The 22,390-nt window shown below is 51.0% G+C and overlaps 1 protein-coding gene across 6 annotated transcripts in view; it reads right to left on the reverse strand.

The window, feature by feature from the left end:
• Positions 1-22,390, reverse strand: part of LOC140422364 (centriole, cilia and spindle-associated protein-like) — a 91,656-nt gene that overhangs the window by 10,222 nt on the left and 59,044 nt on the right. Inside the window, exon 1 of one of the 6 annotated variants that reach the window (XM_072507386.1) lies at positions 1,038-1,523. The exons of 4 other annotated variants lie outside the window; for them this stretch is intronic. In XM_072507386.1, the coding sequence (XP_072363487.1) occupies positions 1,038-1,332 (295 nt within the window). In that variant the 5' untranslated portion in view covers positions 1,333-1,523. Of the gene's footprint in view, positions 1-1,037; positions 1,524-22,390 lie in introns of those variants that run through there. One more of the 6 variants, XM_072507399.1, reaches the window with a different exon arrangement.

Consider the following 22,390-nt stretch of genomic DNA (forward strand, 5'->3'; position numbering starts at 1 on the left):
GGGGGGGGGGGGGAGGATGCTGTTTACCTGGGGGGGGGGGGGAGGAGGATGCTGTTTACCTGGTGGGGGGAGGGAGGATGCTGTTTACCTGGTGGGGGGGGGGGAGGGAGGGAGGATGCTGTTTACCTGGGGGGGGGGGGGAGGGTGCTGTTTACCTGGGGGTGGGGTGCTGTTTACCTGGGGGGGGGCTGTTTACCTGGGGGGGGCTGTTTACCTGGGGGGGGGAAAGAGAGGGTGCTGTTTACCTGGGGGGGGGGGAAGAGAGGGTGCTGTTTACCTGGGGGGGGGGGGGGAGGATGCTGTTTACCTGGGGGGGGGGATGCTGTTTACCTGGGGGGGGGGGGGGAGGATGCCGTTTACCTGGGGGGGGGGGGAGAATGCTGTTTACCTGGGGGGGGGGGAGAATGCTGTTTACCTGGGGGGGGGGATGCTGTTTACCTGGCGGGGGGCAGGGAGGATGCTGTTTACCTGGGGGTGGGGGGGGAGGAGGATGCTGTTTACCTGGGGTGGGGGAATGCTGTTTACCTGGGGGGGGGGGGATGCTGTTTACCTTGGGGGGGGGAGGGGGATCCTGTTTACCTGGGGGGGGGGGGGGAGATGCTGTTTACCTGGGAGGGTGGGGGATGCTGTTTACCTGGGGGGGGGGGGAGATGCTGTTTACCTGGGGGTGGGGGGGGGGGAGGAGGATGCTGTTTACCTGGGGTGGGGGAATGCTGTTTACCTGGGGGGGGGGGATGCTGTTTACCTTGGGGGGGGGGAGGGGGATCCTGTTTACCTGGGGGGGGGGGAGATGCTGTTTACCTGGGAGGGTGGGGGATACTGTTTACCTGGGGGTGGGGGGGAGATGCTGTTTACCTGGGGGGGGGGGGGGGAGTTGCTGTTTACCTGGGGGGGGGGATGCTGTTTACCTGGGGGGGGGGGGGAGAGTTGCTGTTTACCTGGGGGGGGGGGGGATGCTGTTTACCTGGGGGGGGGGGATGCTGTTTACCTGGGGGGGGGGGATGCTGTTTACCTGGGGGGGGGGGGGTGCTGTTTACCTGGCTCTTTACCTTGCGGCTGTTCGGGAGCGGGCGGCTCCGCGGCCGCAGTGTGGTCCTGAGGCCGGGACGTTTGCTCGGGCTCTGGGGGATGCGGTTCTCTGCGCTCCCTGGGGCTGGAGGAGCCCGAGCTGGAGTCTGAGTCCCAGCCGCTCCAGATCAAGGGGATGTGGGCCTGCTCAAGCAGCCGCCTCATGTTGCGGTATTGAAGCCCGTCCGAGTAGCAGGTGCTGTACATCTCCCATTGCGGCCCCTTAAACTGCTTCATATACTCGGTCTTCATCCGCTTCGCCATACGCCTCCCCAGGCCCCGATTACGGGATTTCACTGCTGATTCCACCGTGATGATTGGAGGGAAATCCAGCGTTGGAGGAGGATCCGCAAATCAAAGCCGCGGCTCAGAATCCCCTGGGTGTGGGAGACCAGGCCGTAATTAACCCCTGACCCGCCTCTGTACGTCACTGACTCAGCCCGAATCGCGCATCACTCATTATTCGTGCATTGGTCACTGACTCCGCCCCAACCGCGCGTCCCTCACTCCATTCCTGTGTACGTCACTGACTCAGCCTGAACCGCGCATCAGTCACTGTTCGTGCATTGGTCACTCACTCCATTCCTGTGTACATCACTGACTCCGCCCCAACCGCGCGTCCCTCACTCCATTCCTGTGTACGTCACTGACTCCGCCCCAATTGCGCGTCACTCACTCTATTCGTGCGTACGTCACTGACCCCGCCCCACCTTTACGTCATTGCCAGTGCACATCCCTGGCCCCGCGTCTGTTTAACTCTGCTTCCATCAGCCCAATAAAAGGGTCTCTCCTGTGCAAAGTTGGATTTTGCGTTCACGTCATGGAGTGAGGCTTGAACCCACAATCTTCTGCCTCAGAAGCAACTGGGTCAAGTTGACATAGAATCACAGCATCCCGACAGGAGGTCACTCAGTCCATCAAGTCTGCACCGATCCTCTGTAAGAACACCCTACCCAAGCCCACTCCCCCGCACTATCCCTGTAATCCCATAACCCCGCCTAATCTTTGGACACTAATGGGCAATTTATTATGACCAATCCACCTTACCTGCACATCTTTGGACTGTGGGAGGAAACTGGAGGATCTGGAAACCCATGCAGACATGGTGAGAAAGTACAAATTCCACACAGACTGCCACCCAACAAAATTGAACCTGGGACCCTGACGCTGAGGCAGAAAATACAAAACCTAGGGACAGTGTCCTGTCAAGCAGGCTGCTTTAACAGACTGTTCTGCTTAAAGGCACATCCCAGTTATGGGTCCACGGACCAAAATAATAAAAATAAAAGAAATGAGAACAAAGGAAATACACAAAAGGACTCTTACAATGGTAACCAAGTCAAAATGGAAGTCAAACCGGGCTTTATCATTAATACCTCAATTTATAATCAGAATTCGAAGCATCTGCCTTTAAATCCATGAATATTATCGTAAGGAAGTACCATTAAAAGGAGACATTATGGTAAAAGTGGAAATGGGCAGAAGAGGTCAAACCATTAAAAGGATATATTACAGTAAAAGTAGAAATAAATGGGCAAACAGTGGAGTTGCCTCTTCATATGCCACTGTCACCAGACTCCTAAATGACCCTCTTATGGACTGACCTCATTAACACTACACCCTGTATACTTCATCCGATGCCAGTGCTTATGTAGTTACATTGTATATGTTGTGTTGCCCTATTATGTATTTTCTTTTATTCCCTTTCTTCTCATGTACTTAATGATCTGTTGAGCTGCTCGCAGAAAAATACTTTTCACTGTACCTCGGTACACGTGACAATAAACAAATCCAAATCCAATCCAATCCAATCATATTATCCTTGGAATTCTTTCATGGTTGGAAAAAATTAAACTCAACTGGGGAGCAGTGAATCAATTAGTGGATTCAAAGAATGATCTACAACAGTATACAAAGGTGTTTAAAGATTCATTGCGCTCAATATAGTATCCAATTCTTTTTTTTTTACAATGAAGGGGAATTTTAGCATGGCCAATTGACCTACCCTGCACATCTTCTTGGGTTGTGGGAGGGAGGCCCATGCAGACACGGAAAGACTGCAAACTCCGCACGGACAATGAACTGGGGCGGGGATTGAACCTGATCCACAGGGCTGTGAGAGAGCAGTATTAACCACTGCGCCGCCGCCCCACCCCACCCCATTGGGCTCAATGACAGGAGTTGAAGTTCAACTTAAAACACCAAAATGTCTCAAAGCTAGAATTGTACCATACGCCATCAGGCCAAAAATCAAGAACGAGAAAGGCTATTTCAAACAAAAGTCATTGAGCCAGTTGCTGCAAGTGATTGGGCAACACCAATAGTTCCTGTGTTGAAACGCGATGGTTCAATGAGAATATGGGGAGATTTTAAAACAACTATTCGCTCGGAATTGTACGCTGATCACTATCTATTGCTGCTGATTGAAGACTTGTTGGACTTTCTGGAGTAGGAATTCGGCAAAATTGATTTATCGCAGGCTTATTTACATATGAATGTGGCTGAAAAATCACAGCCATTACTCACTATTACACAAAGTTCTGTTCCATTGAAGGAGACTTCCATTTGGATTAAATCTGCCCCGCTCTTTTTCAGTCATCTATGGATCACATTCTGAGTGTGCTAAATGGGGTGGCATAGTAGCACAGTAGTTAGCACAGTTGCTTCACAGCTCCAGGGTTCCAGGTTCGATTTCTGGCTTGGGTCACTGCCTGTGTGGAGTCTGCACGTTCTCCTTGTGTCTGCGTGGGTTTCCTCCGAATGCTCCGGTTTCCTTCCACAGTCGAAAGATGTGCAGGTTAGGTGGATTGGCCATGATAAATTGCCCTTAGTGTCCAAAAATGTTAGGTGGGGTTATTGGGTTGCGGGGATGGGGTGGAGCTGTGGGCTTGAATGGATGCTCATTGAAAGGGCCGGTGAAGACCCGATGGGCCAGGTGGCCTCCTTCTGCATTCTAAATTCTATGATCTATGATATAATGTTACCTAGATGACATTCTCATCACCAGTTTGAGTGAACAAGAACACTTGAACAACTTGGCAGCTACACAGGGCAGCACGGTGCCACAGTGGTTAGCATTGCTGTCTACGGCGCTGAGGACCCGGGTTCGAATCCCGGCCCTGGGTCACTGTCCGTGTGGAGTTTGCACGTTCTCCTGTGTCTACGTGGGTTTCACCCCCACAACCCTAAGATGTGCAAGTTAGGTGGATTGGCCACGCCAAATTTCCCTTTAATTGGAAAAAATAATTGGGTACTCTAAATTTTTTTTTTTTAAACTTGGAAGCTACACTGGAACATCTATAAAACCATAACCTCAGAGTTATAAAGGAAAAGTGTTACTTTTTTAAGGCATCCTTAAATTACCTGGGTCACATCATCAATAAAGATGGCTTACACAAGGAGCTGAATAAGATGACAGTAATCTTAGAAGCATCATGTCCTCAAAATGTGATGTCCTTTAAAACTGTTTCTGGGATCAATCAATTATTATGGCAAAAAACTGGATTAAAGCAAATTATTGCGGATGCTGGAATCTGAAACGAAAGAGAAAATGCTGGAAAATCTCAGCAAGTTTGGCAGCATCTGTAGGGAGAGAAAAGAGCGAACGTTTCGAGTCCGATGACCCTTTGTCAAAGCTAACAGACAGAGAAAGTGGGAAATATTTATACTGTGGAGTGAGGATGAAAGATGAGTCATAGCCACAGAAACCCAGGGAAACCGGGTGCTGATGGCCACAGAAACCAAGGGAAAGAGTGCTAATGGCAGTCCCCAGAGAGAACAAAATATGTGAAAGGTCAAACAGCAGGGAAACTAACATCAGAGGATGAACTGTAGATATGGGGGGAGGGGAAGGGGAAGCAAAGAAGGAAAGGTGGATAAGATTGGGGGAGGGAAATTAAATATATATAAAGAAAGAAAGAAATGATAAAAGACAGTTAAAATGAAATGAAAACACATGGGTCGAGGTGGGGTAGAGCTAATCATCTGAAGTTGTTGAATTCGATGTTCAGAACGGAAGGCTGTAGCGTGCCTAACCGGAAGATGAGATGTTGTTCCTCCAGTTTGCGTTGAGCTTCACTGGAACATTGCAGCAGCCAAGGACAGACACGTGGGGATGGGAGCAGGGTCTTTTGTTAAAATGGCAAGCAACAGGAAGGTCCGTGTCCTGAATGCGCACAGACCGAAGATGCTCAGCAAAGCGATCACCCAGTCTGCGTTTGGTCTCTCCGATATAGAGGAGACCACATTGGGAGCAGCGAATGCAGTAGACCAAATTGGAAGAGATGCAAGTGAAACGCTGCTTAACCTGGAATGAGTGTTTTGGGCCTGGGATGTTAAGCATGGAAGAGGTAAAGGGGTAGGTGTTACACCTTCTGCGATTGCATGGGAAGGTGCCATGGGTGATGGGAGAGGTACTGTGTATGGTGGAGGAGTGGACTAGATTGTCTCGGAGGGAACGGTCTCTGCAGAATGCTGACAGAGGGAGTGAAGGGAAGACGTGTTTGGTGGTGGCATCACGCTGGAGTTGGCGAAAATGGCGGAGGATTATGCTTTGCATACGGAGGCTGGTGGGATGAAATGTGAGAACGAGGGGGACTCTATCCTTGTTCTGGGAGGCGTCGTGTTGGGTGTTCTGATGCACAAATGATCCAACAAGGCTGTAGATGGTACAACTCTGCTTTATTGTCTAATCAACGGTAACAACTAACTACTGGCTTGGGTATGTGCTCCATCAGCTAACCTGTGGACCCAGCCCTATCACTATCCTAGTGAGGCACTCAGCACATGGTCTATGTCTGAGTGGCGCGCTGTGAGCTCTGTGCTCTGAGCTATCTCCTGGTAGAATGAGCGGGATCTGTGGTGTTCCCTGTTTTATCGTGCGTGTGCTCTCACTGGTGATTGGCTGCGATGTTATTTGTGTGCTGGTTGGTCCAACTGCCTGTCCATCAATGTGTGTGTGATTGCACCATGATATGCTGATGTGGATATCATGACATCCCCCCCTTTCACAAAGGATATGTACCTACATGATAATAAATAGAAATGTGTAGTGAGTGCATCTGAGTATGTGTGTGCAACTTCTGGAACAATGAACGACAAGAAAAAAAAACTCGTTAACAGTACTGTAAAACAGTTCAGTGAGTCCAATGTGCTAACAGGCTCATAAGTCAAGTCTCTCAGGTGGGTGACGAATTCTGGTTGACCGCCTCAAGGGTGGGTCAGGATCCACCGGCTGAGGAATGGGCCTGGCCACGGGCGAGAGAGGAAGAGGCAGAGTGGCAGGAAGCTCAACAAAGTCAACATCAGGGATAACAGGAGGGCGTGGCACCGATGCATGATCTCATAGCGAGCGCGGAACCCGAGGAAGGCCCCGCCGATTACGGCGGCGAATGGAGCCATCAGGCATGCAAACCAGGAATGAGCGGGGAGCCACGTCGCGGAGAACCTTGGCGGTTGCCGACCAGCCACTCTCCGGTAGGTGTATGCGGACGTTGTCTCCAGGCGCCGGGGCAGAAAGATCAGTCGCCCGAGCGTCATGTGCCATCTTCTGCTGAGCACACTGTTGTTGCATCCTTCGCAGTGCTGGAGCATGGTCGAGGTCAGGAACATGAATGGACGGCACAGTGGTCCTGAGGGTGCGACCCATCAACAGCTGGGCTGGCGAGAGGCCCATGGACAGTGGGGCCGAGCGATAGGCCAGCAGGGCTAAACAGAAGTCAGATCCGGCATCAGCAGCCTTGCAGAGGAGCCGCTTCACAACGTGGATGCCCTTTTCCGCCTTGCCATTCAACTGAGGATGCAAGGGACTGGATGTCACGTGTGTGAAGTTGTATGAAGTGGCAAAGGAAGACCATTCTTGACTCGCAAAGCAAGGCCCGTTGTCAGACATGACGGTGAGCGGAATCCCATGGCGAGCAAAGGTTTCTTTGCATGCCCGGATGACAGCTGATGACGTCGTGTCTTGCAGGCGTATGACCTCCGGATAATTTGAGAAGTAGTCAATCAGAATGATGTAGTCCCTGCCGAGCGCATGAAAGAGGTCCACGCCCACCTTCGCCCAGGGGGACGTGACCAACTCATGGGGCTGAAGTGTCTCAGGGGGTTGCGCCGGCTGAAACCTTTGGCAGGTGGGGCAGTTGAGCACCGTGTTGCCAATGTCGTCGCTGATGCCCGGCCAGTACACAGCCTCTCGGGCCCTCCGCCTGCACTTTTCAACTCCAAGATGGCCTTCGTGCAGTTGTTCGAGGACAAGCCGGGGCATGCTGTGTGGGATCACGATCCGGTCCAACTTCAAGAGGACACCATCAATGACGGCCAAGTCGTCCCGGACGTTGTAAAATTGTGGGCACTGCCCCTTGAGCCACCCTTCCGTCATGTGGTGCATCGCACGTTGTAGAAGGGGGTCAGCCGCAGTCTCACGGTGAATGTGGGCCAGACGTGCATCAGTGGCCGGCAGATTGGCCGATGTGAAGGCTACTTGTGCGTCGACCTGACAAACGAACCCCTCCGAGTCGGGCGGTGTGTTGACCGCCCTGGACAGAGCATCTGCGATGATGAGATCCTTGCCCGGGGTGTAGACAAGTTGGAAGTCGTACCTCCGGAGCTTGAGCAGAATGCGCTGGAGGCGAGGGGGTCATGTAGTTGAGGTCCTTCTGAATGATGCTGACCAGGGGGCGATGGTCGGTCTCCGCAGTGAACTGTGGAAGGCCATATACATAGTCGTGAAACTTGTCGATGCCAGTCAACAGGCCTAGGCACTCCTTCTCAATCTGCGCATAGCGCTGTTCTGTGGGGGTCATGGCCCGCAACGCAGAGGCGACCGGGGCCCATGATGCGGTGTCGTCCCGTTGGAGGAATACCGCCCCAATACCAGATTGGCTGGCGTCAGTTGAGATCTTTGTTTCCCGTGTGGTATCGAAAAACGCCAGTACCGAGGCGGTGGTGAGCTTGACCTTAAGCTCCTCCCATTCACTCTGGTGTGCGGGCAGCCACTGGAATTCCGTTGTCTTTTTGACCAGGTGGCGAAGAGCAGTCGTGTGCTAAGCAAGGTTAGGAATGAACTTGCTGCAGGGTTGCTGGGAGAGGTGAGTGCATATTTAAAAGAGACTTCAGTTCCTGGAGCAGGCCACAGGCTGCAGGGTTGCTGGGAGAGGTGAGTGCATATTTAAAAGAGACTTCAGTTCCTGGCGCAGGGCACAGGCTGCAGGGTTGCTGGGAGAGGTGAGTGCATATTTAAAAGAGACTTCAGTTCCTGGAGCAGGCCACAGGCTGCAGGGTTGCTGGGAGAGGTGAGTGCATATTTAAAAGAGACTTCAGTTCCTGGAGCAGGCCACAGGATGCAGGGTCGCTGGGCGAGCTGAGTGCATATTTAAAAGAGACTTCAGTTCCTGGAGCAGGCCACAGGCTGCAGGGTTGCTGGGAGAGGTGAGTGCATATTTAAAAGAGACTTCAGTTCCTGGAGCAGGCCACAGGCTGCAGGGTTGCTGGGAGAGGTGAGTGCATATTTAAAAGTGCTTAGTTTACAGGTCGAGTGGCAGTTGGAGACTTCACTTCCTGGAGCGGGTCTATTGGCTCATTGGAAATCAGGCAGGGCACAAAAGGTGTGGCAGGAGTGCCTTTAGTCAGGAGTGCTGATTGGAACAGAGTGCATCTGAGTTTAGGTGAGTGACTGAGTTCGGGTGAGTGGCGAGAGAGGGCTGTGTTTTTGTTGGTGTTCGAGTTTATCCTTGAGGTTCTATAAAAAATTTAAAAATTATTTAAATTAATTAACTAGTTGAATATGGCTGGACAGGTGATGTGCTGTTGCTGTATGATGATGGAACTGGTGGATCCCATTGAGACCGTCAGTGACCACATCTGCAGCAAGTGTTGGCTGCTCGAGGAACTTCGGCTCAGAATTGATGAGCTAGAGACCGAGCTGCACACACTGCGGCACATCAGGGAGGGGGAACATTACCTGGACGCTTTGTTTCAGGAGGCAGTCACACCCGGTAGAATAAGCACTGGTAATTCGGTCAGTGGTCAGGGACAGAGTGGTGTGACTGCAAGGGAGGCAGGTAGGGGGATCCTGAGTTTAGGAGTTGAGGAGCCTCAGCCCTTGACCTTGTCCAACAGGTATGAGGTACTTGCTCCCTGTGTGGATGAGGAAGAGGGCTGTAGGGAGGATGCATTGACTGACCACTGCACCGTGGTACAGGAAGCCATTCAAGAGGAGGGAGCAAAAAGACAAGTGGTAGTTGTAGGGGATTCTATAATTAGGGGTATTGATGGCATCCTTTGTAAGCCAGATCGTGAGTCCCGCATGGTACGTTGCCTGCCCGGTGCCAGGGTGAGGGACATCTCTGATCGGCTTGAAAGGATTTTGGAGAGGGAGGGGGAGGATCCAGTTGTTGTGGTCCACGTTGGGACTAACAACATAGGTAAGACTAGGAAAGAGGACCTGTTTGGGGATTATCAAACACTAGGGATTAAATTAAAGAACAGGTCCTCCAGGGTTATAATCTCTGGATTACTACCCGAGCCACGTGCCAATTGGCATAGGGTTGAGAAAATTAGGGAATTTAACACGTGGCTAAAGGAGTGGTGCGGGAAAGAGGGATTCCATTTCATGGGGCATTGGCATCAGTACTGGGGCAGGAGGGACCTGTACCGTTGGGACGGTCTTCACCTGAACCATTCTGGGACCAGTGTTCTAGCGAATAGGATAAATAGGTTGGTCACAAGGACTTTAAACTAGCAAGTTGGGGGGAAGGGAAGGGTAAAGCTATGGACAGTATAATGGTTAATGGAGAGCAAGGCAGCAGGTTATGTGACAGGTTATGTAGAGATATGGGTTCAAAGACAAGGAAAATTAGGAGAAAGGGTAAGAGGAAAAATAATTTGCGAAAAGTTACTGATCAAGGCGTTAGGATTCATAACAGAGACATAAAAAACAGCATAAGTGTACTTTACCTGAATGCTCGTAGTATACAGAATAAGGTGAATGAGTTGATGGCGCAAATCATCGTGAATGACTATGATTTAGTGGCCATTACTGAAACATGGTTAAAAGATGGTCACGACTGATGTGGGCTGATGCCCTAAGCAGAGTGAATTCCTCTTCCTCATGCGCCAGGCTTAGCCTGATTCAATTTAAGGTGCTACATAGAGCACACAAAACGGGAGCAAGATTGAGCAGGTTCTTTGGAGTGGAGGACAAATGTGGGAGGTGTGGCGGGAGCCCGGCAAACCACGCACATATGTTTTGGGCGTGCCCGGCACTGGAAGGGCATTGGAAGGGAGTGACGGGAGTGATTTCGCAGGTGGTGAAGGCCCGGGTCAAACCAGGCTGGGGGTTAGCTCTATTTGGAGTTGCGGAAGAGCCGGGAGTGCAGGAGGCGAAAGAGGCCGACGTTGTGGCCTTTGCGTCCCTAGTAGCCCGGCCTAGGATCCTACTCATGTGGAAGGAGGCAAAACCCCCCGGACTGGAGGCCTGGGTAAACGATATGGCAGGGTTCATTAAACTGGAGCAGATAAAGTTTGCCCTGAGAGGATCGGCTCAAGGGTTCACCAGGCGGTGGCAGCTATTTCTCGACTACCTAGGGGAACGTTAGAGGGAAGACAGATGACCAGCAGCAGCAACCCAGGTGGAGGGGGGAGGGGGGGGGTTTAGTTTAGTTTAGGTCAATAGATAAGGGGGTTTTGTTACTTGTGTATGGTTAAAAATTTCTGTATTGTTACTGTTGCGTTCGTTTTGTAAGAGGAAAAATTGTTGTTTGGGAAAAAAAATTTCAATAAAATATATTTTTTAAAAAAGATGGTCACGACTGGGAGTTAAATATCCAAGGGTATCAGACTATACGAAAGGATAGAATGGACGGTAAGGGCGGTGATGTAGCTTTGTTGTTTAAGGATGGCATCCGGGCAATAGTAAGGGATGATATTGGTGCTATGGAGGACAAGGTTGAATCAATTTGGGTGGAAATCAGGAATAGTAAGGCAAAAAGGTCACTGATAGGAGTAGTCTATAGGCCACCAAATAGTAACAGGATGGTAGGGCAGGCAATAAGCAAAGAAATAACGGATGCATGTAGAAATGGTACAGCGGTTATCATGGGAGATTTTAATCTGCATGTCGATTGGATTAACCAGGTTGGTAAAGGCAGCCTTGAGGAGGAGTTTATAGAATGTGTCCGGGATAATTTCCTGGAACAGTATGTAATGGAACCTACAAGGGAATAAGCGGTCCTAGATCTGGTCCTGTGTAATGAGGCAGGATTGATTAATGATCTCATAGTTCGGGATCCTCTTGGAAGGAGCGACCACAATATGGTGGAATTTAAAATACAGTTGGAGGATGACAAGGTAAAATCAAACACTAGTGTTTTGTGATTAAACAAAGGTGATTACAATGGGATGAGAGAAGAACTAGCTAAGGTAGACTGGGAGCAAAGACTTCATGGTGAAGCAGTTGAGGAACAGTGGAGAGTCTTCCGAGCGATCTTTGACAGTGTTCAGGAAAGGTTCATACCGACAAAAAAGAAAGACGGTAGAAAGGGGAAACATCGACCGTGGATATCTAAGGAGGTGAGGGAGAGTATCAAATTGAAGGAAAAAACATACAAAGTGGCAAAAATTTGTGGGAGACTAGAGGACTGGGAAGTCTTTAGGGGACAACAGAAAGCTACTAAAAAAGCTATAAAGATGAGTAAGGTAGAATATGAAAGTAAACTTGCTCATAAAAGCAGATAGTGAAAGCTTCTACAAATATATAAGACATAAAAGAATGGCTAAGGTAAATATTGGTCCTTTGGAAGATGAGAAGGGAGATTTAATAATAGGAGACGGGGAAATGGCTGAGGAGCTGAACAGGTTTTTTGGGTCAGTCTTCACAGTGGAAGACACAAATAACATGCCAGTGACTGATGGAAATAAAGATATGATAGGTGAGGACCTTGAGATGATTGTAATCACTAAGGAGGCAGTATTGGGCAAGCTAATGGGGCTAAAGGTAGACAAGTATCCTGGCCCTGATGGGATGCATCCCAGAGTGTTAAAAGAGATGGCTAGGGAAATTGTAAACGCACTAGTGATAATTTATCAAAATTCACTCGACTCTGGGGTGGTCCCAGAGGGTTGGAAAGTAGCAAACGTGACACCACTGTTTAAAAAAGGAGGTTGGCAGAAAGCGGGTAATTATAGGCCGGTAAGCTTAACTTCGGTTGTCGGGAAAATGCTGGAATCTATCATTAAGGAGGAAATAGCGGGGCACCTGGAGGGAAATTGTCCCATTGGGCAGACGCAGCATGGTTCATAAAGGGTAGGTCGTGTCTGACTAATTTGGTAGAATTTTTTGAGGACGTTACCAGTGCAGTAGATAACGGGGAGCCAACGGATGTGGTATATCTGGATTTCCAGAAAGCTTTTGACAAGGTGCCACACAAAAGGTTGCTGTATAAACTAAAGATGCATGGCATTGAGGGTAAAGTGGTAGCATGGGTAGAGGATTGGTTAACTAACAGAAAGCAGAGAGTGGGGATAAATGGGTGTTTCTCTGGTTGGCAACCTGTAACTAGTGGGGTCCCTCAAGGATCAGTGTTGGGCCCGCAGTTGTTCACAATTTACATAGATGATTTGGAGTTGGGGACCAAGTGCAATGTGGCAAAGTTTGCAGACGACACTAAGATGAGTGGTAAAGCAAAAAGTGCAGAGGATACCGGAAGTCTGCAGAAGGATTTGGATAGGTTACGTGAATGGGCTAGGGTCTGGCAGATGGAATTCAATGTTGCCAAGTGTGAGGCTATCCAATTTGGGAGGAATAACAGCAGAATGGATTATTATTTAAATGGTAAGATGTTAAAACATGCTGCTGTGCAGAGGGACCTGGGTGTGCTGGTGCACGAGTCGCAAAAAGTTGGTGTGCGGGTGCAACAGGTGATTAAGAAGGCTAATCGAGTTTTGTTTTTCATTGCTAGAGGGATGGAGTTCAAGACTAGGGAGGTTATGCTGCAATTGTAAAGGTGTTAGTGAGGCCACACCTGGAGTATTGTGTTCAGTTTTGGTCTCCTTACCTGAGAAAGGACATATTGGCACTGGAGGAAGTGCAGAGGAGATTCACTAGGTTGATCCCAGAGTTGAGGGGATTAGATTATGACGAGAGGTTGAGTAGACTGGGACTGTACTCATTGGAGTTTAGAAGGATGCAGGGGGATCTTATTGAAACATATAAAATTATGAAGGGAATGGATAGGATAGATGCGGGCAGGTTGTTTCCACTGGTCGGGGAAAGCAGAACTAGGGGGCATAGCCTCAAAATAAGGGGAAGTAGATTTAGGACCGAGTTTAGGAGGAACTTCTTCACCCAAAGGGTTGTGAATCTCTGGAATTCCTTGCCTAGTGAAGCAGTTGAGGCTCCTTCTTTAAACGTTTTTAAGAAAAAGATAGATACCTTTCTAAAGAATAAAGGGATTTGGGGAAATGGTGTACGGGCCGGAGAGTGGAGCTGAGTCCACAAAGATCAGCCATGATCTCAATGAATGGCGGAGCAGGCTCGAGGGGCCAGATGGCCTACTCCTGTTCCTAGTTCTTATGTTCTTATGTAACTTCCCCAGGAAGTTGACCATCCCGAGAAAACGCAGCACTGCCTTTTTGTCTGACGGCTGCTGCATGGCTGCGATGGCTGCCACTTTTTCGGCATCCGGCCACACACCCGACCGGGAGATGTGGTCCTCCCAAAACAGGTTTTTTGGGTCAGTCTTCACAGTGGAAGACACAAATAACATGCCAGTGACTGATGGAAATAAAGATATGATAGGTGAGGACCTTGAGATGATTGTAATCACTAAGGAGGCAGTATTGGGCAAGCTAATGGGGCTAAAGGTAGACAAGTATCCTGGCCCTGATGGGATGCATCCCAGAGTGTTAAAAGAGATGGCTAGGGAAATTGTAAACGCACTAGTGATAATTTATCAAAATTCACTAGACTCTGGGGTGGTCCCAGAGGGTTGGAAAGTAGCAAACGTGACACCACTGTTTAAAAAAGGAGGTTGGCAGAAAGCGGGTAATTATAGGCCGGTAAGCTTAACTTCGGTTGTCGGGAAAATGCTGGAATCTATCATTAAGGAGGAAATAGCGGGGCACCTGGAGGGAAATTGTCCCATTGGGCAGACGCAGCATGGTTCATAAAGGGTAGGTCGTGTCTGACTAATTTGGTAGAATTTTTTGAGGACGTTACCAGTGCAGTAGATAACGGGGAGCCAACGGATGTGGTATATCTGGATTTCCAGAAAGCTTTTGACAAGGTGCCACACAAAAGGTTGCTGTATAAACTAAAGATGCATGGCATTGAGGGTAAAGTGGTAGCATGGGTAGAGGATTGGTTAACTAACAGAAAGCAGAGAGTGGGGATAAATGGGTGTTTCTCTGGTTGGCAACCTGTAACTAGTGGGGTCCCTCAAGGATCAGTGTTGGGCCCGCAGTTGTTCACAATTTACATAGATGATTTGGAGTTGGGGACCAAGTGCAATGTGGCAAAGTTTGCAGACGACACTAAGATGAGTGGTAAAGCAAAAAGTGCAGAGGATACCGGAAGTCTGCAGAAGGATTTGGATAGGTTACGTGAATGGGCTAGGGTCTGGCAGATGGAATTCAATGTTGCCAAGTGTGAGGCTATCCAATTTGGGAGGAATAACAGCAGAATGGATTATTATTTAAATGGTAAGATGTTAAAACATGCTGCTGTGCAGAGGGACCTGGGTGTGCTGGTGCACGAGTCGCAAAAAGTTGGTGTGCGGGTGCAACAGGTGATTAAGAAGGCTAATCGAGTTTTGTTTTTCATTGCTAGAGGGATGGAGTTCAAGACTAGGGAGGTTATGCTGCAATTGTAAAGGTGTTAGTGAGGCCACACCTGGAGTATTGTGTTCAGTTTTGGTCTCCTTACCTGAGAAAGGACATATTGGCACTGGAGGAAGTGCAGAGGAGATTCACTAGGTTGATCCCAGAGTTGAGGGGATTAGATTATGACGAGAGGTTGAGTAGACTGGGACTGTACTCATTGGAGTTTAGAAGGATGCAGGGGGATCTTATTGAAACATATAAAATTATGAAGGGAATGGATAGGATAGATGCGGGCAGGTTGTTTCCACTGGTCGGGGAAAGCAGAACTAGGGGGCATAGCCTCAAAATAAGGGGAAGTAGATTTAGGACCGAGTTTAGGAGGAACTTCTTCACCCAAAGGGTTGTGAATCTCTGGAATTCCTTGCCTAGTGAAGCAGTTGAGGCTCCTTCTTTAAACGTTTTTAAGAAAAAGATAGATACCTTTCTAAAGAATAAAGGGATTTGGGGAAATGGTGTACGGGCCGGAGAGTGGAGCTGAGTCCACAAAGATCAGCCATGATCTCAATGAATGGCGGAGCAGGCTCGAGGGGCCAGATGGCCTACTCCTGTTCCTAGTTCTTATGTTCTTATGTAACTTCCCCAGGAAGTTGACCATCCCGAGAAAACGCAGCACTGCCTTTTTGTCTGACGGCTGCTGCATGGCTGCGATGGCTGCCACTTTTTCGGCATCCGGCCACACACCCGACCGGGAGATGTGGTCCTCCCAAAACTTTAGCTCAGTCTGGCCAAAAGAGCATTTGGCTCGGTTAAGGTGCAGACCCTGATCCCGTATCCGTACAAAGACACGCTGGAGATGACTGATGTGCTCCTGTGGTGTGGTGGACCAGACGATAACGTCGTCTACGTAGACGCGTACCCCTTCGATGCCCTCCATCATCTGTTCCATGATGCGATGGAACACTTCGGAGGCCGAAATGATGCCGAATGGCATCCTATTGTAGCAGCATCTGCCAAATGGAGTGTTGAAAGTGCACAGCGTCCTGCTGGACTGATCCAATTGAATCTGCCAAAAGCCCTTTGAGGCATCAAGCTTGGCGAATATTTTTGCCCGAGCCATCTCGCTCGTGATTTCTTCTCATTTGGGTATGGGGTAGTGTTCCCTCATAATGTTGTGATTTAAATCTTTTGGGTTGATACAGATCCGGAGCTCGCCGGAGGGCTTCTTGACGCACACCATGGAGCTGACCCATGGCGTTAGCTCCGTCACCCGGGAAAGCACTCCTTGGTCCTGCAGGTCCTGCAACTGCTGCTTGAGGCGGTCCTTGAGTGGTGCTGGGACCCTGCGAGGTGCGTGAATGACCGGGATGGCGTCGGGTTTGAGACGTATTTTGTACGTGTAGGGCAGTGTGCCCATGCCCTCGAAAACCTCCTGTTTGTGCGCGAGGAGTGAGTGGAGCTGCGCCCTAAAGTCTGCATCCGGGAAATCGGATGTGCCTTCTGGAGACAGAGTGTGTACCCGCTGAACGAGGTGGAGGATCTTGCACGCCTGTGCGCCTAACAGAGAGTCCTTCGAGGATCCTATGATTTCAAATGATAATGTGGCTTTGTGTGAGTTGTGTGTAACATCGAGCTGGCAGGACCCCGTGGCCGGGATGACGTTCCATTGTAGTCAACCAGCTGACAGTGGGATGGCAGAATCGGTGGTTTAATCGTCAAGGTCTAGAAGGCTGACCATGTAAGGAGATTGGCAGAGGCACCAGTGTCCGAGCGAAATGTGATCTGTGATCGGTTGACCTTTAGGGTGGCACACCACTCATCGCCCGGATCAATGCTGTGCACTGGCAGCGGCTGGTGGTTCTGACTTGGGGACATCCGGTTCTTGTGGATTACCGCAATGCGGAAGGGCTCCCTGTCTTTGGTATCGCTGGTCTGCATGCTATCTGGATATGACTCAGTGTAGGGGGGCTGAATCGCCCACACGTCTCTGCGAGGCTGGCGGAACTGTTGGGAGTGGGCAGGTTGAGCTGCTCGACAGCAGGCAGCATAGTCGCCCATCCTGCCACATCGAAGGCATTGTCGCGCTTTGGCCGGACATTGCCGCTTTAAGTGGGCGGAGCCACAGTTGCCGCACGTCGTGACGTCATGGGGTTCGTTGCGCCACTGGGCATGCGCGGTGCAGTCCTGCATAGAGCGCGCCTGCGCATCACGTTCCTCTGCGTCAACATCCCCTCTTTTGCCGCGTACAAGTGCGGGAGGCCTCGGAAAGTGCGCGAAATGGCCGCCCTCGTCCGGGCCGCGGGCCGGGAGGAACTCGATCGACTGGACCCGCTCCGCCTCGTGGGACCCGTGCTGTGCCGTTTCGGTCACCTGGATTTGGGAGTACCGGCTGGTCGCGTCCTCATGGAGGACGCAGGTCTTGATGGCAGTCGCTAGGGTGAGGCGCTTTATTTTAAGGAGCTGCTGGCGTAGAGTGTCCGAGATTACCCCAAAAACTATCTGATCCTGTATCATGGAGTCGGAGGTGGCCCCATAGCCACAGGACTGCGCGAGGATTCGGGGGGGGGTGTTAAGTAAGATTGAAAAGGCTCATCCTTACCCTGCAGGCGCTGCTGGAATAGGTACCTTTCGAAGCTCTCATTGACTTCCACGCTGAAGTGTTCATCGAACTTCAGAAGCACCGTCTTATTTATTTTTTGTCCTCGCCTTCCGCGAATGCCAGGGAGTTATAGATGTGGATGGCGTGTTTCCCCGCCGTGGAGAGGAGGAGGGTGATCTTCTTGGTGTCCGATGCATTCGCCCTGTCTGTGGCTTTGAGGAAGAGCTGGAAGCGCTGTTTAAACAGCTTCCAGTTTAAGCCGAGATTACCAGCGATTCGGAGTGGATGCGGCGGGCTGATGTTTTCCATGGAGCAGGATGGCGGATTTCTGAAAGGGTGCAGGTAGGTCTCACAGTCGCTGGTTTGCGTCCACTACTGGTATCATGTCGTGTTGGGTGTTCTGATGCACAAATGATCCAACACGGCTGTAGATGGTACAACTCTGTTTTATTGTCTAACAACGGTAACAACTAACTACTGGCTTGGGTACGTGCTTCACCAGTTAATCTGTGGACCCAGCCCTATCACTATCTTAGTGAGGCACTCAGCACATGGTCTATGGCTGAGTGGCACGCTGTGAGCTCTGTGCTCTGAGCTATCTCCTGGTAGAATGAGCGGGAACTGTGGTGTTCCCTATTTTATAGTGCGTGTGCTCTCACTGGTGATTGGCTGCAATGTTCTGTGTGTGCTGGTTGGTCCAACTGCCTGTCCATCAATGTGTGTGTGATTGCACCATGATATGCTGATGTGGATATCATGACAGGAGGGAGTGGAGGGGGCGAGGGTAGTGGCGCGGGAGATAGACCGCACACTGTTGAGGGCCCTGTCCACAACTGTAGGTGGTAAATCACGGTTGAGAAAGTGCGAACACATTTTCGAAGCACCATTTTGGAAAGCGGCATCATCGGAACAAATGCGACGGAAGCGAAGGAGTTGAGAGAAAGGGATGGAGTCCTTACAGGGTGTAGGGTGCGAAGAGCTGTAGTCCAGATTTCTGTGGGAGTCAGTGGGCTTGTAGTGGATATTAGAGGATAGTCTATTGCCGGAAATGGTGACAGAAAGATCAAGAAAGGAAAGGGAAGTGTCTGAGATGGACCAGGTGAAAAGGATGGAGGGGTGGAAACTGGAAGCGAAGTTGATGAATTTTCCAGGTACGAGCAAATTTGCCATTATTATGGCAAATTTGTTCCAAATTTGACATGATTGGAACCATTACACACTTTGTTATGTGCCAAACAGGTTTAGCACTGGTCAGAAAAATATATGACTGCATATAAAGAGGTAAAAGATGCCTTGCCGAAGTCAGAGCTGTTGGATCACTACAATTCCCAGCTGAAGTTACAACTTGCTTGCAGTGCGTCATTCTATGGGATTGGTGCACAGAATGCTTCAGGAGAGGACCGACCAATAGCATTTGCTTCACAAACTCTTACTGATGCAGAAATGAATTACGCTTAGCTAGAAAAAGGGCTTCAAGCATCATTATCGATGTAAGAAAGTTTCATCACTACCTTTATGGATGTCATTTTACTCTTTTAATGGATCATCAATCCTGGATGACAACCTTTGGGTTGAATAAAGGTCATCCCAGTGTGTGACATCTCCACACCTTTTTTCTTTATGGCACTAAGAGAATATAACAGTGACGCCCCGAGATGAGAGGCCCCCAAGGTGCGATACTCTGAGGTGTGAGACCCCCTGATATGTGAGACCCTGAGGTGCGAGATCCCTGAGATGCAAAACCCTGAAATGTGAAACCTTGAGGTGTGAGACTCCCTGAGGTGTGAGACTCCCAAAGGTGTGAGACTCCCTGACGTGTGAGACCCTGTGCTGCAAGACTCCCTGATGTGCGAGACTCTGAGGTGTGAGACCCTGAGGTGTGAGACCCTGAGGTGTGTGACTCCCTGATGTGTGAGACTCCCTGAGCTGTGAGACTCCCTGAAGTGTGAGACTTCCTGAAGTGTGAGACTCCCAGAGTTGTGAGACTACCTGAGGTGCGAGACTCTGAGGTGTGAGACCCTGAGGTGCGAGACACTGAGGTGTGTGACTCCCTGATGTGTGAGACTCCCTGAGCTGTGAGACTCCCTGAAGTGTGAGACTCCCTGAAGTGTGAGACTCCCGGAGGTGTGAGACTACCTGAGGTGTGAGACCCTGAGGTGTGAAACCCCTTGAGGTGTGAGACTCCCAGAGGTGTGGGACTACCTGAGGTGTGAGACTACCTGAGGCGTGAGACCCTGAGGTGTGAGACCCTGAGATGTGAGACTCTGCAGTGTGAGACTCCCTGAGGTATGAGACCCTGAGCTGTGAGACCCTGAGATGTGAGACCCTGAGGTGTGAGACTCTGCGGTGTGAGACTCCCTGAGGTGTGAGACCCTGAGCTGTGAGACTCTGCAGTGTGAGACTCCCTGAGGTGTGAGACCCTGAGCTGTGAGACCCTGAGGGTGTGAGACCTGAGATTGGTGACTCCCTGGTGTAGCACAGTGGGCTAAACAGCTGGGTTGTAATGCAGAACAAGGGCAGCAGCGCGGGTTCAATTCCCGTACCGGCCTCCCCAAACAGTGGAATGTGGCGACTAGGGGCTTTTCACAGTAACTTAATTGAAGCCTACTTGTGACAATAAGCAATTATTATTAGGTGTGAGACCCCCTGAGGTGTAAGACTCCCTGAGGTGCAAGAACCTGGGGTGTGAGACTCCCTGAGGTGCGAGACTCCTCGAGGTGTGAAGCCCTAATGTGTGAGAACCTGAGGTGTGAGATACCCTGAGGTGTTGGACTCCTAGAGGTGTGTGACACCCTGAGGTGCGAGACTCCCTGAGGTGTGTGACACCCTGAGGTGCGAGACCCTGAGGTGTGAGACTCCCTGAGGTGTTGGACTCCCTGAGGTGTGAGACTCCCTGAGGTGTGAGACTCCCTGAGGTGCGAGACTCCCTGAGGTGTGAGACCCTGAGGTGTGAGGCTCTCTGAGGTGTGAGACTCCCTGAGGTGTGAGACTCCCTGAGGTGTGAGACTCCCTGAGGTGCGAGACTCCCTGAGGTGTGAGACTCCCTGAGGTGTGAGACTCCCTGAGGTGCGAGACTGCCTGAGGTGTGAGACTCCCTGAGGTGCAAGAACCTGGGGTGTGAGACTCCCTGAGGTGTGAGACTCCCTGAGGTGCGAGACCCCTTAGCTGCGACTCCCTGAGGTGTGAGACCCTGAGCTGCGAGACTTCCTGAGCTGCGAGACTCCCTGAGTTGCGAGACTCCCTGAGGTGTGAGACTCCCTGAGGTTTGAGACTCCCTGAGGTGCGAGACTGCCTGAGGTGTGAGACTCCCTGAGGTGCAAGAACCTGGGGTGTGAGACTCCCTGAGGTGTGAGACTCCCTGAGGTGCGAGACCCCCTTAGCTGCGACTCCCTGAGGTGTGAGACCCTGAGCTGCGAGACTCCCTGAGCTGCGAGCCCCCTGAGGTGTGAGACTCCCTGAGGTGTGAGACTCCCTGAGGTGTGAGACTCCCTGAGGTGTGAGACTCCCTGAGGTGTGAGACCCTAAGGTGAGAGACTCCCTGAGGTGCGAGACCCTGAGGTGTGAGACCTCCTGAGGTGTGAGACCACCTGAGGTGTGAGACTCCCTGAGGTGTGAGACCTCCTGAGGTGTGAGACCACCTGAGGTGTGAGACTCCCTGAGGTGTGAGACCTTAAGGTTTGAGACCCTGATGTGTGAGACTGCCTGAGGTGTGAGACTCCCTGAGGTGTGAGACTCCCTGAGGTGTGAGACCTTAAGGTTTGAGACCCTGATGTGTGAGACTCCCTGACGTGTGAGACTCCCTGAGGTGTGAGACTCCCTGAGGTGTGAGACTCCCTGAGGTGTGAGACTCCCTGAGGTGCGAGACCCTGAGGTGTGAGACTCCCTGAGGTGTGAGACCTTAAGGTTTGAGACCCTGATGTGTGAGACTCCCTGATGTGTGAGACTCCCTGAGATGTGAGACTCCCTGAGGTGTGAGACTCCCTGAGGTGTGAGACTCCCTGATGTGTTAGACTCCCTGAGGTGTGAGACCCTGAGATGTGAGACTCCCTGAGGTGTGAGACTCCCTGAGGTGCGAGACTCCCCGAGGTGCGAGACTCCCTGAGGTGCGAGACTCCCTGAGGTGTGAGACACCCTGAGGTGTGAGACCCTGAGATGTGAGACTCCCTGAGGTGTGAAACACCCTGAGATGTGTGACTCCCTGAGGTGCGAGACCCTGAAGTGTAAGGCTCCGTGAGATGTGAGACCGTCTTTTGTGTTTGACCCTGAGGTGTGAGACTCCGTGAGAGGTGAGACCCTGAGGTGTGAGACTCCCTGAGGTGTGAGACTCCGTGAGCTGTGAGACTCCCTGAGGTGTGAGACTCCCTGAGGTGTGAGACTCCCTGAGATGTGAGACTCCCTGAGGTGCGAGACTCACTGAGGTGTGAGACTCCCTGAGGTGTGAGACTCCCTGAGGTGTGAGACTGCCTGAGGTGTGAGACTCCCTGAGGTGTGAGAGTGCCTGAGGTGTGAGACTCCCTGAGGTGTGAGACTGCCTGAGGTGTGAGACTCCCTGAGGTGTGAGACTCCCTGAGATGTGAGACTCCCTGAGGTGTGAGACTCCCTGAGGTGTGAGACTGCCTGAGGTGTGAGACTCCCTGAGGTGTGAGACTCCCTGAGGTGCGAGACTCCCTGAGGTGTGAGACTCCCTGAGGTGTGAGACTCCCTGAGGTGTGAGACTCCCTGAGGTGTGAGACTGCCTGAGGTGTGAGACTCCCTGAGGTGTGAGACTCCCTGAGGTGTGAGACTCCCTGAGGTGTGAGACTGCCTGAGGTGTGAGACTCCCTGAGGTGTGAGACTCCCTGAGGTGTGAGACCCCCTGAGGTGTGAGACTCCCTGAGGTGTGGGACCCCCTGAGGTGTGAGACTCCCTGAG

Source organism: Scyliorhinus torazame, chromosome 1 (genome assembly GCF_047496885.1).
Source record: "Scyliorhinus torazame isolate Kashiwa2021f chromosome 1, sScyTor2.1, whole genome shotgun sequence".
Taxonomy (NCBI): domain Eukaryota; kingdom Metazoa; phylum Chordata; class Chondrichthyes; order Carcharhiniformes; family Scyliorhinidae; genus Scyliorhinus; species Scyliorhinus torazame.